Source organism: Heloderma suspectum, chromosome 10, assembly GCF_057233095.1.
Source record: "Heloderma suspectum isolate Gila_16-S chromosome 10, 16-S_ref, whole genome shotgun sequence".
In the NCBI taxonomy this organism is placed as follows: Eukaryota; Metazoa; Chordata; class Lepidosauria; order Squamata; family Helodermatidae; genus Heloderma; species Heloderma suspectum.
In genome coordinates, this window is record NC_139467.1 from 21578545 (window position 1) to 21595952 (window position 17408).

The 17408-nt window shown below is 48.3% G+C and overlaps 1 protein-coding gene across 1 annotated transcript; it reads left to right on the forward strand.

Annotated features, from left to right (window-relative positions):
• Positions 1-3449: 3449 nt before the first annotated feature.
• On the forward strand, positions 3450-14638 carry LOC146337944 (trypsin-like). Its single transcript, XM_084816348.1, has 7 exons — positions 3450-3534; positions 3768-3860; positions 5368-5527; positions 11454-11707; positions 12627-12634; positions 13313-13471; positions 14486-14638. The coding sequence occupies exons 1-7, from the start codon at positions 3450-3452 to the stop codon at positions 14636-14638; spliced, it is 912 nt and encodes a 303-aa protein (XP_084672474.1).
• The last annotated feature ends 2770 nt before the right edge of the window (positions 14639-17408 follow it).

A 17408-nucleotide genomic window follows, 5' to 3' on the forward strand; every position in this document is an offset into this window, starting at 1 on the left:
CTCCGGCGGTGGCGGCAGCGGCTCCGGCGGCTCCAGCTGCGGCCGGGCTCCAGCCACCATTTGCGTCCCTGGCAAGCTGGGACAGGCTACGTAAGTATCTACATAGCCTATCACGGCTCAGAGCAGGGACACAAATGGCATAGCAGCTGCCATTTGTGTCCCCGCTTTTGCCGTGATAGGCTACGTAAATATTTATGTAAATATTTTGCCGTGATAGGCTACGTAAATATTTACGTAGTCTATCACGGCAAAAGCGGGGATGCAGATGCACCCAGCCAGCAGCTCTGTGGAGTTGCCAAGGAGCAGAGCCGGCTGGGGTAGGATTTCGGGGGGAGGTACAGAGCGCCTCCCCCCACTGCGAATGTCGCCCTTCGAAAAGTAAGTGACTTTCGTACATCCCTATTTCAGATAGGGAATCTTTCCCACTTCTATCTAAAGATGCTAAGGATTGAATTTGGGACCTTTTATACGCAAAGCATGTCTTGTGCATCTGAACTACAGCCCGTCCCAACTGCAAAAAGCAAAAGGTTTTGTAAGCAACATTTTGCTGGAAGGAGGAACAGGAAGTTCTCCACAAACATATGTCTGCTTTTCCTATTCACATGCCTGTATGAATGTCAAATGGTGATTCCTATTAATACTTTACTTTTAAACTGAGATTGAATTAATATCTCTCCGTTGAGTTTTTCATCCTCCATATCACAAGAGGCAATTGATGTAGGTACTATATGTAGTTTTAAAATGTGGTGTGCAACTTCAGTTTTGAAACAATGGCCACTTTCTTGATGGAGGGCATGGTGGAAATATTTTAAGCATACACACAAATATCATCTAGCTCGGAGGTTGGTCTGTGTCCATTACAGAGGTAGCTTGACTCTTCCGTTAGGAAATCCTGGTTTGTTTAGAAAATGGAAGCGTTCCTGGATAAAAGACAGTGGAAGCTGGTGGCTCCGATGTCAGCGGGGCGGTAAATCCACTCCGGGTTTCAGTCAGAAACAGTCAGAACTCTATAGAAGCTATCCAAGATGCGGAAGTTTAATTGCCAAGCAGGGGGCAATTGTCAAGGGAGATTGCAGCTGGGGAGGGAAGTGCCCCTTCTCTCATACTGCAATAGACACACACACACACACACACACACACACACACTGAAATTTCCTTTGCATGGCAATTAAGCTTAGAAAAAACTTTATTCACTGGTTTGGGATGATCTGGGTGAGGGTGCAGATTAATTGAAGAATTTATTTTATTTTAGATGATTTGGAGGAGAAATTAATTGGCTGGCTTTGCCTCCTGTGAAATTTAAATAAATCCTGCAACTTTTTTTTTCTAAATTTCCATATATATGCGGATTTGTTTTCTGTGTGTCTGAGCCCTGAATCTTTTAAGTGCCTTGTATCTCCTCTGAACAGGATGTCTGGCATAAATCCTCTCTTTGCCCCAGACTTTAGATCTAATAAAATAATTAGAATGGCCAGGGAGCCTACTTTACATAGGACAGTCTTCTGTTTGAAGATCTGTCAGAGGACAGCCCTGTATTTAACGGTGTCCTCTACTTGACTCCAAGTTTGGTGTGAAATATAAAGAACTCTCAGAATGGCAACAGGTTCCCAACTTCTGATATGCCAGCTACCACTCTGGCATAGCAAACTACCCTTGCTATGTATGTGTACATGCATGCACATATCTGTGTGTGCATGCATGTGCACATCTGTAGCCCCGGCCCCCTCTCAGGACAAAGAAAGAAAGAAAGAAAGAAAGAAAGAAAGAAAGAAAGAAAGATTGTGCATGCCCACTTTACACCACATTGCAAACTGTGCTTAAAGCTGTCGATGGACAAATATGTCTGTTCCATTTAGTACAAGCAGGACCTGCAACAAAATGTTGCAGTATGGAATGCTCCTGTTCAGATTCCCAGGCAGTCAGCCATATCCTTTTCCAGGATGCTCTGTATTTCCATTACACCTTTTTCCCACATCACCTTTCAATTTTCTGTTTTCCTCCCAGCAGTTAGACAATATTCTGTTCCACTGAGCAACCTCAGTCCCCATTGGCCTGTTTGGGTTTCCCCTCGCCCTTGGGGGTTTTATTTCTAAACATTTTTGTTGCACTTCTACAAACCTTGGAGTTCCCCCCACCCCTGAGCCTGGTGACACCTCCCCCTTTTGCATGGATGTGACTGCTTTGGCTACATAATGATCTACCCTGTTAGATAAAAAGTTCTTGCTTCTGGTTGAAAGAAAGGATGCCAGACAGGCAGCAGTGGATCCAACACTATTTTATTGAACGTTTTGCAAAACGGGTGCAGAGCAGTCAGCAGTCTGGACCCCGAGCTAAGCAAGCATAGGTCTTTTTATACCCCCTCCCCTTTACAATTTTCTGTTAGCCACAAGACATGTCAACTGAGCCGTTAGCTGACTCCTTAGAGCACGACTGTGTCAACATGTTTATTTCTGATTATGCTTATGTGACTGTCTCACCAGACTTCCCCTTTTTAACAGATGTACACTGCCACTGGACATGTGTGTCCGGTGGGCTCATAATTATGACTAATAGCTCAAAGGTCTAGCAAAGAGCTGACAGCCAAAGAATAAGAGGACAGTCTTTTTCTAACACCCTCAGAAAAAGAGTTCATTACTAACGCAGAGAATCATTGTATCCTGCCCTTCTTCCAAAGCCCGGGTTGGCAACGTGAAGACTGAGAGCTGTGTGCAGCTCTCGGCCTAATTTCATGGGGGCGGGGGGAGCCTGGAGAGAGAGAAGGAGGATGGGAGTAGGAAAACAGGGTTGGGGTGGGGAGCCAAAAGAGATGGAGCAATGGGAGGAAGAGACAAAAGCCCTGTGCAAGCAATCCATTGAGACCTCTCACAAGAGTGATCCGTCCTTTCTCAAGCAGCCCACTGGAGCAGGGAGGGAGACAAAAAGAGGAAGCAGAGAGAGAGAAAGGGTGGTGTCTCCACCTTCTTTTGGCTCTCGCCCAACACCCTGATAGGGTTAGGGGAGACATGACAGAGGTGTACAAAATTATGCATGGTGTGGAGATAGGGACACACATTTCTCCCTCTCTTATAATGCTAGAATCGAATGGCAAATGGGGTTATCTCATGAAGCTGATTGGTGGGAGATTCAGGACAGATAAATTGAAGGACTGCTCCACACAGCGCAGAGTTAAATTGTGGACTTTGCTACCATAAGATGTAGTGACAGCCACTGATTTAGTTGGCTTTAAAAGGGGGTTAGATAAATTCCTGGAGGAGAAGGCTATCAAGGGGCTACTAGTCCTGATGGTTATGTGCTACCTCCAGTATCAGAGGCAGTGTGCCTGCATACACCAGTTGCTGGGGAAGCTGGGCGGGAGGACTCGTGTCCTGTTTGTGGTTTCCTGTTGGACAGCTGCTTGGCCACTGTGTGAACGGAATGCTGGACTAGATGGACCCTTGGCCTGATCCAACATGGCTCTTCTGATGTTCTTATTACCATCACAGGAATGTGGCCATTATGAGAAAAATGTGCCTCTCTGCTATCTAAGTGCTAGCGGTTGGTGGGCAACTTCAAGGCCCTTCCTCTCCCTTTTTAAATCTTTCAACCAAACTGGACAGCCTTCCAAATAGAGGACTGTCCCCTGGCAACCCTTCAAACAGGACTGTTCTCTGTAAAATAGGTCACATGGCCAGCCAAATGTCTCTCTGGTCTCTCTGGTCTCGGCCTACACACCCTCCATGAACACCACTTTGGCTTTCTATGAGCATTCACTCTGCATCTCTCCTCAGCAGGGCTACAGACAGAAAGACCCTCCACCTTCTCATATGTCAACATGTCAGCCACAGAGGTAGCAGCACTCGTGCTGCTCTTAGTGTCAACAGGTAAGATTGTACAAATGTGTTTTCCGAGCTAGTAATTATTCTAAATCAGCCTTGTAAATAATAAACCCACAAAAAGTTACTAGCCTGCTTTCCCCACCCCACACCTCCAGCCTGCTAAGAAGGCAGGAGCCTGCGCTTTCATGACAACAACTCCTCCTCTGCGGCCAGCGCGAAAATACAGGTACAAGCCTTTTAACTGGCTAGTTAAAAAGAAAAAGAAGCCTTCTACCAAGTGAAATTGCAGAGGCGGGACAGAGCTGAGGGACTTATTTCCCTTCCTCCACGGATAGCATGGAAACCAAGTAAACTGGAGGTAGGGGGACAGAGAGATCTATCAACTTGCCTGCATGGAATCCCTTGTCACCTATGGGGACCAGGCTAGTTGTTAAATGTGAGTCTCTCATAAATGGATGTCATTTTAACCTCACATAAATGACGAAGTGTGTGTGTGGAGCATTTTGCTTGGGTGTAGGGTGCTGCCGCACAACTTGCCCCTTCTTCTCATATCCATAAGAATCGCTACTTCTCCTCCTCTTCAATGTAACATTTTGGCTTTCTGGAGAGGAAAATATAACCTGTTTTCTCTGACTTTGAACAAGATTTCCAACTCCAGTTTTACATTTCCAAAGACACTTTCTCCAGGAGTAATGAACCAAGAGGTAAAGGATGTGACTTCCGTACAGAGCTGTAGTAACCTTCTCTCCCCCAACAAGACTCTTTCCCGTGTTTATTAACACGGCTCACTCTGAGAAAATCAGTGAACGTGTTACTCATTATAGCTCATTGCACTACCTCCATAAGGAATTGGACAAATTAATTGAGAATAAGTCTATCTATGGAAACCAGCCATGATGACTAAATGCAAGTTGAGAGGCCATGTGTCTCTCACTTAGGGGTGTACAGATTTTGCACTTAGGGATGCACTTAGGGATGTACAGATTTTGTAAAATCCATTCCATCTGTGTTCTGCAAATTTTCTGGTGCCTTTCATTCCGTTGTCTACTCATTGATTGACTAGATTTTTTTCCAATTTCTTGATTTGCACAAATGTGCATTTGCGCAAATTTGCACTTGCAAAAATGTGCAACCCCCCTCCCCCCGTGATGGGTAAATCCCCCAAAATGTGCATGTTCATGCTTTGGCCTATTGGGGAAATGCACATTGTTGGCCGGTTTTTTTTTTATTTTACGTATTTATCTACAACTGAATTTGTGTAAAATTCCAGAAAGTAAAAAAAAAACGGTCTGCGAGTCCGTGGAATCCATGCAATTTGGAAAAATCCAGTCTACTGCAGAATCCACAGGTCAGATTCATAGAAATTCGAAGTCATTTGATACCATTGCGGATTTCTCCAACATGCCTACTCTGAGTGCCAATAGCTGGGGAAGGAACAAGGGGCGAGAGTTATTGCTGTCATGTCCTGCTTACTGGCTTCCCAGAGGCGTCTGGTTGGTGATGCAGCAGAGACATCTTGTGTTCTTGATCCTTGCGTCGTTTTCCATTGCAGTAGCAGCACAGGCAGATTCACGAATTGTCGGAGGATTCACCTGCCAGAAAAACTTCCAACCATGGCACGCAGCCATCTACGACACGAACCGGTTCTATTGCAGTGGGTCTCTGCTGACCAGGAATTGGGTTGTGACTGCGGCACACTGCAACGTCATAGGGTACGCCCTCGCAGAGCTGTGTCAAGGAAGGCAAGGCTCTTCTTGGAGCCGGAATAAAGGCGATGAGAATGTCAGGAGCATGTGGGGGAGGGGCCGTGGCTCAGTGGCAGAGCAGCTGCTTTGCATGCAGAAGGTCCCAGGTTTGATCCCCGGCATCTCCAGCTGGGTCTGGAAAATCTCCTGCCTGGAGAGCCACTGCTGCCAGTCAGTGTCTCCAGTACTGGGCTAGATAGACCAGTGGCCTGACCCAGTGTAAGGCAGCTTCCTATGTATTGCAAAAAGCCCCACTGAGCCCACAGGGGGAGCACAATGCTGGCACAGATAGCCCTGCCACAGTAGTTTTGTAGCATCTCGAACTTCAGAGGAGGGAAACTGAGTTAGGATGGGTGGCTAGATGCCCCCATCCACCCACCCAGCCCTCCGTGGGCTGGATGAGGTCACAGGTCATCCCCTCGCCGGCATCATGCACAGTTTGGGCAAAGCGCCCCAGCCAAAGCAAATGGAACCACTTTGTCCATGCTGCATCTTCCCTGATAGGGGAAGGTGCAGTGTGTGCAAAGTACTTAACATGCCACATACCCTCCCAATTGGGAAAGCAGGGGAGTGGGGCTCACAGGGGGAGCCAAAGCCTCCACAGGCTGGAAGGGAAATGTCTGCAAGCTAGATTAGGCCTGCAGGCCGGAGGTTCCCCTCCACTATCATACTGGCTACTGTTGAAGACAGGAACATGCTTCCACACTAGAGCCCTGAGCACTGCTGAGGTGTTGCTTTTCCACAATTACTTGGAAGTAGAATTGTAATGGGGATCCCACATAGCATTTTATATAGGGTAATATTAACAAGCAATTCCCTTGCCTATGGTTAAGATCCTTGGCACCTTCAATTAAAAGCTTACTGCTTGCAGGTGATCCAGCCCATTTTCTTTTTTGAATTGCCTCTCTGCGAATTGCCCCTATGTCAGTTTGTGTTCAGGGGTGGGTGGGTAGAGAGGGAGCCTTTAATTACTTATTCAATTACTATTGCACTCTTTTGCTCTTTTAAAAAGGAAAGAAAAAACAATGCAAGGAAATTAGTAATTAAAGACACACATGCACACAGCAGTGAGATCAGAAACTGACAAGGGACAATTCAGGTGACAAGTTACAACTTGAAATAAATAGGGTGTTTCCTCATGTTTAACATGCCACATTTTGTGTAACAAACCAACACCTAATTGTTTGGGCTGCTAGAGCAAACAGAAGAATCCCTATGAGTTAAATATTTATCTCCTTCATATACTGCAGGGATGGGGAACCTATGGCTCTCCAGATGTTATTGGACTATAACAGGGCTGCTGGGAATTGGTCCATCCAACATCTGGAGGGTGAGAGGTTTCCACCCCCTGATATACCAGCTACCACTCTATTTTTATTATTTATTTATTATTAAATTTATTAATCGCCCATCTGGCTGGTCACCCAGCCACTCTGGGCGACATACAACACACAATAAAAACAGTTTAAAACAATAAAATTCTACAATAAAAACATTTTCTAAAATACCCTAACCCACCCCAAATGCCTGCCTGAACAACAACGTTTTTAATGCACGACGGAAGCTCATTAAAGAGGAGGCATGACGGAGTTCCCTAGGGAGGGAGTTCCACAGAGTGCGGGCCACCACAGAAAAGGCCCTCTCCCTCGTCCTCATCAGTCTAGCTGTCCTGGCTGATGGGACAGAGAGAAGGCCATCCGAGGGTGATCTTGTTAAGCGGCCTGTCTGGTGCTGCTGGAGGCGTTCCTTAAGATAGGCTGGGCCAGAACCATATAGGGTTTTAAAGGTCAAAACCGTCACCTTGAATTTGGCCCGGAAAACAACTGGTAACCAGTGCAACTCCTTCAGCACTGGAGTGATGTGATCTCACCGGCAGCTGCCTTTAATCAGGCGAGCCGCCGCGTTCTGTACCAGCTGCAGTTTCCGAACCGTCTTCAAGGGTAACCCCACGTAGAGCGCATTACAGTAGTCTAAACGAGAAGAGACCAGGGCATGTACTACTGATGGGAGCAGATGGTCGGGAAGGAAGGGGCACAGCTGCCGTATCAGATGGAGTTGATACAGCGCTGTCCGGCTCACAGCTGACACCTGAGCCTCCATGGACAGCTGGGAGTCCAAAATGACCCCCAGGCTGCGGACCTGGTCTTTCAAGGGTAGCCGTACCCCATTCAACACCAGGTCAACATCCCCCAGCCTCCTCTTGCCTCCCACCAAAAGTACCTCGGTCTTGTCAGGGTTCAGCTTCAGCCTATTCCTCCCCATCCAGCCATTCACCGTCTCCAGACATTTGGACAGGGATTCTACGGCCAACCTTGGTGAAGATTTGAACGAGAGGTAGAGCTGCGTGTCATCCGCATATTGATGACACTGCACCCCAAACCTCCTGATGATAGCCCCCAGCGGCTTCACATAGATGTTAAATAGCATCGGGGAGAGAGAGGATGGAACCATGTGGGACCACAAGTAAGTGGCCACGGGTCCGAAACCTCCTCTCCCAGTGCTACCCTCTGGTACCTGCCGGAGAGGAAGGACCGGAACCACCGCTATACGGTGTCCCCAATGCCCAACCCCTCCAGGCGGTCCAGGAGGATACCGTGGTCAACGGTATCGAAAGCCGCTGAGAGGTCGAGGAGAACAAGGAAGGAGCATTCACCCCTATCCAGAGCCCTCCTCATATCATCTACCAAGGCGACCAAGGCCATTTCTGTCCCATGCCCAGGCCTGAAGCCCGACTGAAATGGGTCTAGATAATCAGTTTCTTCCAAGTGTGCCTTCAACTGCACTGCCACCACCCGCTCAATCACCTTGCCCCAAAATGGCAGATTTGAGACTGGGCGAAGGTTGTTCAAAACTTGAGGATCCAAGGAGGGCTTGTTTAAGAGCGGTCTTATCACTGCCTCCTTGAGGGCTGATGGCATCACTCCCTCCTCAAGGGAGGCGTTCACCACCACCTTGATCCCCTCCCCCAGTCTCTCTCTGCAGCTCATAATGAGCCAAGATGGGCAAGGATCAAGTAAGCAGGTGGTTGGCAGTACCGATGAAAGCACCTTGTCCACTTCATCAGGAGGAAGAAGCTGGAACCGATCCCACAAAACCGGTTTGCCACAGGCCGCCTCTTGCTCACTAACTGTATCCACAGCGTGCAGAGTAACACACCTAATCTGATCAATTTTATCTGCAAAGTGCCTTGCCAAGGCCTCACAGGAGGCCTTAGAATGCTCCAGTGGTTCCGGAGCCACAGGACCGACCAGGCTCCGGACCACTTGGAACAGCCTCCTGGGACAGCACTCTGCAGACGCGATGGAGGCAGCATAATATTCCTTTTTTGCTGCCTTCACCGCCACGTGATAGGCTGAAGATACAGCTCTAGCCCGTGTCTGATCGTCTTTGGAGCGAGACTTCCGCCACCGGCACTCTAGCCATCTCACCTCCTGTTTCAGAGCTCGTAACCACGGATTGAACCATGGTGCAGTCCAAGCCCTGTTCAGGGGGAGAGGGCATTTCGGAGCCACCTGATCTAATGCCCCAGTGATTGCGGCATTCCAGCCACCCACCAGGGTCTCGATCGAGTGGCCGTTGGCATGCCCCAAAGAATCCCCAAGCGCGTTCAGGAATCCATTTGGATCCATAAGACGCCTGGGGCGGACCATTTTAATGGGTCCTCCACCCCTGCGGAGGGGTTGTGGAACCGAGAAGTCTAACGTCACCAGATAGTGATCTGACCATGACAAGGGGAGGGTGGATATACCCCTGGCTTCCAGATCACTCCCCACTTCTCCAGAAACAAACACAAGGTCTAGTGCATGACCGGCTACATGGGTGGGCCCAGTTAGAATATGGTGCAGCTCCCAGGAGGCCATGGTCTCCATGAAGTCCCGAGGTGCTCCTGTGAGGATGGCCTCCGAATGTACGTTGAAGTCCCCCAACACCAGTAAGTTAGGGGACTGTACACGCACATCAGAGACCACCTCAAGCACCTCGGCCAGGGAGTCAGTCGTGCAGCGCGGTGGACGGTACACGAGCAGAATCCCCAGACTGCCCTTCGGGCCCAACCTCCAGTACATGCACTCAGCAACCTTGGTCTCCCGGAGAGGGGGTCTGGTGAAGACCAAGGACTCTCGGTAGATAACAGCCACTCCCCCTCCCCGATCCCCAGCCCTCGGCTGCTGTGCATACGAAAATCCAGCTGGACACATGGCTGCAAGGGTTGGAGCAGCAGCCTCGGCCAGCCAGGTCTCCGTAATACATGCCAGGTCTGCACCCTCATCCAGGATCATGTCATGGATGAGGGAGGTTTTCTGGGTAACAGACCTGGCATTACAGAGCAGCAAACGAAGGCCAGAAGATGGGGTCACGCCTCCCCCAGCCATCCTTTGGCTCTGGACAGGCCTGGAGCAGGGGACAGATACTACACATCTCTCCCTTGTTCCCCTTACCTGGCATGGCCTGCCCCTAGCACTCCGCCAGCGCCTGCCGCCCAGCCTCGGTATCTTCTGGCCCCCAACACTCCCCCCACTGCCTCCATCATGTGGACACATGCCCCCTCGCTCCCGCCTATCAGGCAGGCTACCCACCCCTAAAACCACTCTAGCATACCAAATGGCCCTTTTCAAAATTCCCTCTTTAATCAAGTATTCACAGGGCATGAGGCCATTCCTCTGTTGTGTATTCTATCACTTTCTGTTTAGCTGTGGTGATACCTTAGGCCAGGGGTGGGCAGAAAGTAGCTCTCCAGATGTTTTGGACCTCAACTCCCTGCATTTCTGACCATTGGCCATGCTGGCAAGGCTTCTGGGACTTGAAGTCCCAAACACCTGATGTGAAGGTTTGAGGCCTGCAGAGGCAAAGGGAAAAACAGTCAGCTTAGAGGCCTGGCATTTTCTGTTGGGAGGTGGTAACCCTGAGAGGTGGAGTTTCATTTCTCTGGCTAAGTGTTGGTTTCATTTCTCCACTTGAGTTTCATTTCTTCAGGTCTGAAGCAGTACTTTCAGTTTTGAGGGAGGAGGGTATATAAAGAGAGGGAGAGAGCCAGTAAGAGTCAGAAAAACTCAGGCTGCAGAGCAAGAGCGAGACAGCCAGAGCCTGAAGGAAGAGCAGATTCTGAAGAGTGAGCAGGAAGAAGCAGCCTAGAGAAGTCTAAGGACAACTAGGGTAAAGGAACTTATGTTTTGCAACTTTTATTTTATTTTATTTTAGTGTCTTTTGTATCACTCAGCTCTATTGTGTAAATACCTTAGCTGTAATTTGTTTGCTTTAAATCTTCCAGTAAACTGTTGTGATTAAACCCTGTGTCTAGAGTGTTGGTCACCCCACATCTACAGCCTAAACCCCATGCTACTGGGAAGGGGAAGTTTAAAAGAAGGAAGGTGGGACTCTTAAGGAGGGAAGAGATCCTTAAAAAGTTGCTCAGGGAGTCCAGGTCATAAGTGGAACCTTGACACCTGGAGATCTACCTTCTGCCCACCTTTGCCTTAAGGTGAAAATGGCTACTTCTGTACTAGGGGTAGGCAACGGGCATCCCATGGACCACATACAGGTCTTCTGCCTGCCAGCACACTTCTGAATTTGGCAGTGGTGGGAATTGGGGGGGATGGCACTTTTAGAGCTCTGGAGTGCTAGAAGGTCAAATTTAGCTTGTTTGCAACCTACCTAACTTTGACCATTCTAGTGCTCCGGAGCACTACAGAGTGGCTTACAACGGCAAACTGCCAAATGACATTGGTAAAATTTTATAGGGGGCGTGTGCCCTGTGGTGTGCAGCCCATGGGGGGGGGGTTTCCAGGTGGCAAAAATGGCCCCCAGACCTCCCACAGTTCCCCACCCCTGTTCTATACTGCGAGTACTTTTTCTTGCTTGCAGATGTCCCAACTAACCCCCTCTTGCTGTCCTCTAGCACTACCTACGTCCGCCTGGGAGAGTTCAACATGATGCGCCAAGAAGACACCGAACAGCAGAAAAGTGCGGTCAGGCTGGTCGTCCACCCAAACTACGATCCGGTCAGCAAGGACAACGACATCATGCTGATCAAGCTCTCCTCCTCAGTGGACATCACTGACAGCGTCCAGCCCGTCAACCTGGGCAGCCAGTGTGCTCCTCCAGGAACACGGTGCCTTGTGACCGGTTGGGGCACAACCACCAGCGTGAAACGTATGGAAAACAATCAGTCTCTGACTCTTCTTTTAAAATGGAGAGAAAAAGATAGCTGTGCTTGTCCATGAGACGAAAGTCCAATCAAATCCAAAATCCATGGTTGGGCAATACTGTTATTAGAACCAACCCTAGGAATGTAGGAAGCTGCTTTATGCCAAGTAAGACCCTTGGTCTGTCTAGCCCAGTATTGTTGACACTGACCGGCAGCAATGGCTCTCCAGGGTTTCAGGCAGGAGTTTTTCCTGTAGTACCTGGAGATGCCAGGGATTGAACCTGGGGCCTTTTGCATGCAAAGCATATGCTCTACCACTGAACTATGTCTCGAAAAATTCCACAAAAATGTGCAAGCTTTCAAGTTCTCCAGAACTCTTAATCAAGCTAGTTGAAGAACTCTGTTCCAAAGCTACTTCTTTTGTTCCTTCATAAACACAAGTTACGCCAGGAATGAGAAACCTCCAGCCCATTGGGGCCGTGGGAGTTCCTCTCCAGGGTTCCCCTGTTCAGCATGGGGAGGGGGAGGGGTTTATGGGGAGGGACTTGCCTCCCTATTGCCATCCAGGCCCTGGGTGGGCAGGGTGTTCCAGGAGGCAATTCAGCCTCCAAGGCCAAAACAGTTCCCTCAACATTATTTTACACCATCTCTCCCCCTTTAGCTGGGGTAGTGATGGGGAAGAGATGTGCTACCTTCCAAGACCTGACAGCAACCCCCATTCGAACACTCAAGCTTGATTTCCAGCAGTTCCCTAATCATTAGCTAGAGTGGCTTTGTGTCTTACTTTAGAGAGGACAGTCCTCTGTTTGAAGGCATCCTCTAATGGAAGGGCTACCCATTCCAAGTCCGGTCTCAAGATAAAGGACCTTAACAAGGGAGAGCATCTTTGCCCATCCAGAGTTAGCACCTGGAAACCAAACTGAGCAGCAAATGCACAGGTCACCTGGTTACAGTCTTCCCCACAATGCTGAGATGTACTGTATTTCTATTTCAATTATAATTATTTCTAAATCTGCCCCTATACATATAAATTAGCATGTGCAAAGCTGCATCCTCTTTTGTCTTTTTTGGCGATTCATAAATGGCCACCCTACGATTACCACCCCACAACCCTTTGAAGAAAACTCTTCCAACCATCCTGGGCCATTAACAAAGGAAGGCCCTAACAAAGGAAGGCCCAGGCAGTCATGGCAACCATATTTACATGTGGATGGAGATCACTGAAGATTTCATATTATAAAACCACAGAGCTGAAAGGGATTTCATATTGTTAAAAAGGGGATTATAAATCCCGTATTATAAAGGGATATTATAAATAATTATAAATCTCATATTATAAATAATTATAATAATTAGAATCCCATATTAAATAATTATAATTTTATATAATTAGAATCCCATATTATAAATCCCATATTGTAAATAATTATAAATCCCATATTATAAATCAATATCATATTATAAAACCGCAGAGCTGAAAGCTGAGACTTCTACCCTTTCTCGCGCGCATTTGAAGTGTATTTAGCCTCTTGGAGTCCTGCCTAGGGTGGTTTTAAGCAGTCTGAGGATAAATCCTGTGCTTCATTTTTGTTGTATTTAAAAGTACCCAGGTAACTGTTGTCTCCACAGCAACCATCCCTGAAGAACTGCAGTGTGCTTATCTGGACATCATCCCTCAGGCCGAGTGTGAGGTGATGTATCCCGATGCCATCACCAAGAACATGTTGTGTGCAGGGGTGAGAGGAGGAGGAGGCGTTGATTCCTGTCAGGTGAAAAAAAGATGCCTCAGTGACTGAGGATTTGTCTGCTATGGGTTGAGAGCTAACAGAAAGGAGCCACAGAAGGAGGACCAGTAGGGATGGGGAGACCAAGGCCAGCCCTCCCATCAAGCAGGGTGAGGCGCCCGCATCAGGTGGCGGAGCGGCAAGAGAATCCACTCCCCCCTGCCCCCCCTGGAGGGCCCAGCACCACCTTTGCCTTGCTACCTCCAGGGGATGCTCTGGAGAGCCCCGCCAGCTGCTCTCCTGCTGTGGGATTTGCCACAGTGAGGGTGTGGCCAACAGGGCTCTCTAGAGCAGCCACCCATCCTCCGTTTGCCTCATCCTGAGGACAGCTGCATGGCCAGAAGAAGAAGCAGCTACAAGAGTCTCACAAGAACTCACAAGATCCAGGCAAGCTCCCGCAACATCCCCCCAGCTGCTTCTTCTATCTGTGTTGCTTTCCATGTGACAACGCAAACAGAGGGTGGGTGGCAGTGATGGCCAAGATAAGGGGGGCTGTAGGATGGGGAAAGTGGGTGAGATGTGGCAATGGCATGTGTTCTCTCCCACCTCAGACAGCAAAGGCTTGCGCCAGGGCTGGAGGGATATCCATCGCTTCACATTTTAACGCAAACCTGCCTCATTGGCACCTTTCATCTTTTACATCCCATAGCTTGGCAAACCCCCAATTTTAACTGGCCTGAAACAGGTTTAACCGTAAAAACTTCCCCTGAAGAAACTGGAATTTTTGGAAGCAGAACTGTAGTTTTGGGAAGGCATTGAAAATGGGGGGTGAGACAAAGGCTCAATTCAAGGTTTCTGGGCTCCCCCCAGCATGATGGACCATCTTAAGGAGACTCACTGGGTCAAGCCATTCTCTTCTGCCCCTTCCCCCACCTCCTAGAAGCATATGATCTAGTACAGCTGGGAATGAGGGGAGTTGTAGTCCAACACATCTGGAGGGCACCGGGTTGGGAAAGGCTGATCTAGTAAGACCCTGGGGGGCACTTTTTGCCTGTGTAGGGTGACTCCGGGGGACCCCTCATCTGCAACGAAGAGCTTCAGGGCATTGTGTCTTGGGGTCCAGAGGTGTGCGGCCAGCCTGGGAAACCAGGTATCTACACCAAGGTCTGCAACTACGTTGGCTGGATTCAAGGGATCATCCAGAGCATGTGACATCGACAGAGACATGAAAGATGCAAATAAAGCATGAGAAATCACCTCTGCCTGTGTCTCCCTTGCTCATCCTCAGAAACTATTCCCCAAATGCGCCACCATGCAAAATGGACCTACAACAAAATGTAGCAGCGGGGAGTGCTCCCTGTTCAGGATTCATAGGTTCTGATACAAAGTTTATATATCAGTTCTGTAGTTTATTTAGAAAGGATCATGGGGTTGGAAGCGGCCTACAAGACCATCGAGTCCAACACCCTGCTCAATGCAGGAAGCCTGATTCCCAGGTGGTCTCCCATCCAAGTACTAACCAGGGCTGACCTTGTTTAGCTTACAAGATCGGACACATCCAGCCCTTCCAGCCAGCCAAGCCTTTTTCTGGGATATTCCCTTCCATTTCTCCTCCCCTGTGTTTCCAGATGTTCAGTCCTCATTTGGCTGTTTGGGGGTTGTCCCCTCTGTTAGCATGATTTTTTTTAATGGACTTCTGCAAACCTTGGGGTTCTTCCAAGCCTGCCGATACCTCCGTCTTGTGTGTGGGTGGTGCTGTTTTGGCTACCGTACGCTGTATGGCATTTGTACTCTGAATGTCAGAAACAGAGGAAATGATTTTCTTCTCTCTCCCTGTGCCCAGATGCCCAGCAGGCAGAGCTAGTGCAAGTGATAAATGAGCTTTTCTACACCAGGCTGTTAGTCATTGTATCTACATTCCATTTCATTGCAGAATTGAGATCCAAGCTCTACGCAAAGAGCTTTTCCTTTCCTGCTTTTCCACTATGTAACCTCTAGGTAGAGCTACACTATAGTGGAAAATCGCAAATACACCAGTAGAAACAGCGTGGTCAGAATAATACCCCATTTTCCTCATGAAAGTGCTCTGAAAAGACAGAAGTGAAACTGGGGGATCATGACATCATCTAAAGAACCCATAAAGACCCATGAGTAAGAAATCACGAACACATGATAAATGTCTTGTGTAGAAAAGCTCCGTGAGTTCAGGCATTGTTAAAGCTGAGGCCGATACAAGCCCTCTGAACTAAGAGGCAGCTATATAAGAAAGACTCATCAGTGTCTGTACCTTTTTTGCATTTCAATTCTCTCTGACAACATAGCTTACATCTCCCCTGACCCAGCATGTGTATATAAATCTGTCAATTTGAGGTTAACACGCCATGCATCTAGGGATGGCAGAGAATTCTGCCACGGACCCCAATGAGGCCGGATTCTAAAGAATCCAGCTCCCTGGAGTCCGTGGTGGAACAGAACACTTACCTCCGCCTCCCTGCGGAATCCTCTTTGGCCAGATCCTCCGGCTCCAGAGCGCCAGCGATATGGCCGCCATGCCGTATCGCTGGTTGAAGAGGATTGACTGCGGATGCAAATGGCATCCAGGACGCCATTTGCGGCCATAAAAGTCTTAGTTTAAGCTAAATGTAGCCATGGCAAATGCAACATAGCTTACATCTCCCCTGACCCAGCATGTGTATATAAATCTGGCAATTTGAGGTTAACACGCCATGCATCTAGGAATGGCAGAGAATTCCGCCACGGACCCCAATGAGGCCAGATTCTAAAGAATGCCATGGCTGCATTTAGCTTAAACTAAGACCTTTACGGCAGCAAATGGCATCCTGGCATTTGCAGCCCTGCTTTTTTTTCACGCAATAGGCTATGCAAATATTTGCGTAGCCTATCACGTGAAAACAAAGCACGGACGCAAATGGCATCCAGGACACCATTTGCGGCCGTAAAGGTCTTAGTTTAAGCTACCTTAAGCTGCATTTACCTTAAGCTAAGAACTTTATAGCTGCAAATGGCATCCTAGACACCATTTGCGTCCGCAGTCACTACCTCTCAGCCAGTGACATGGCATGGTGGACGTATCACTGGTGCTTCGGAGCCGGCTGGTGGCTCCACGGAATCGCCGCAGAGCAGAGCCGGCCAAAGAGGATTCCAGGGGGAGGAACAGATCGCCTCCCCCTGCAGGCGGATTCCCTATGGACCAGCAGTTGGGGAATCCGCCCATCCCTACATGCATCTGATGAAATAGACAGTGTCCACAAAAGCTTATAGCAGAATGAGGGTGCAATCCTATGCATGTTTAGACAGAAAAAAAGTCCTACAACTCTCAGCATTCCCTGGTCAGCCATGCTGCCTGGAAAATGTATTAAAAATGTAATAAATAAATACATAAATAAATTATTATTATAATGTAATAAATAAATGTATTAAAGGTACCACAAGATCCTTCGGTGTTTTTTTCCTGCAATGAACAAACATGACTACTCCTCTAGAAACTGTTTGTCCTATTGGACACTAGTCCACAGAACCTTCTGCCATAACAAATTTGTTAGAGTTTAGAAGTGCTACAGGCGCTCCATTGTTGTCTGGACTATTTTTTTCTGCTGTTGAGTGGCCAATTGAGTAGATAGCCCATGACAGGCACCCCCCATGCCTGGCATCCCAGGTAGCCGCCGTGCTCTCTTGCCCCTAAATCCATCTCTGTCACCACCGCACAAAACCCACCTATTATATTGACTGGGTTCACACAACACATTAACCCACACTCTGTGGTTGAGTGTGGTTTGTTGTTGAACTGTGGGTTAGAGTGTTGTCTGAACCCAGGACATTTTCCACAGGGTGGCTTGTTAACCATGCAGTGCAGGTTATTTTTCTCAAACAAGCCATATTCAGAACCCATGGTTTGTTGAATAATACCCTTCAACAGATGCTATTCACAAAATGTTGGATGATAACACAGACATCATTGCAA

Coding starts and splice junctions, on each gene's coding strand:
- LOC146337944 (XM_084816348.1), top strand. CDS start 3,450: ATGGCTCTTCTGATGTTCTTATTACCATCACAGGAATGTGGCCATTAT. Junction 3,535..3,767: donor CTGCTATCTAAGTGCTAGCG/GTTGGTGGGCAA, acceptor ATCTCTCCTCAG/CAGGGCTACAGACAGAAAGA. Junction 5,528..11,453: donor GCACACTGCAACGTCATAGG/GTACGCCCTCGC, acceptor GCTGTCCTCTAG/CACTACCTACGTCCGCCTGG.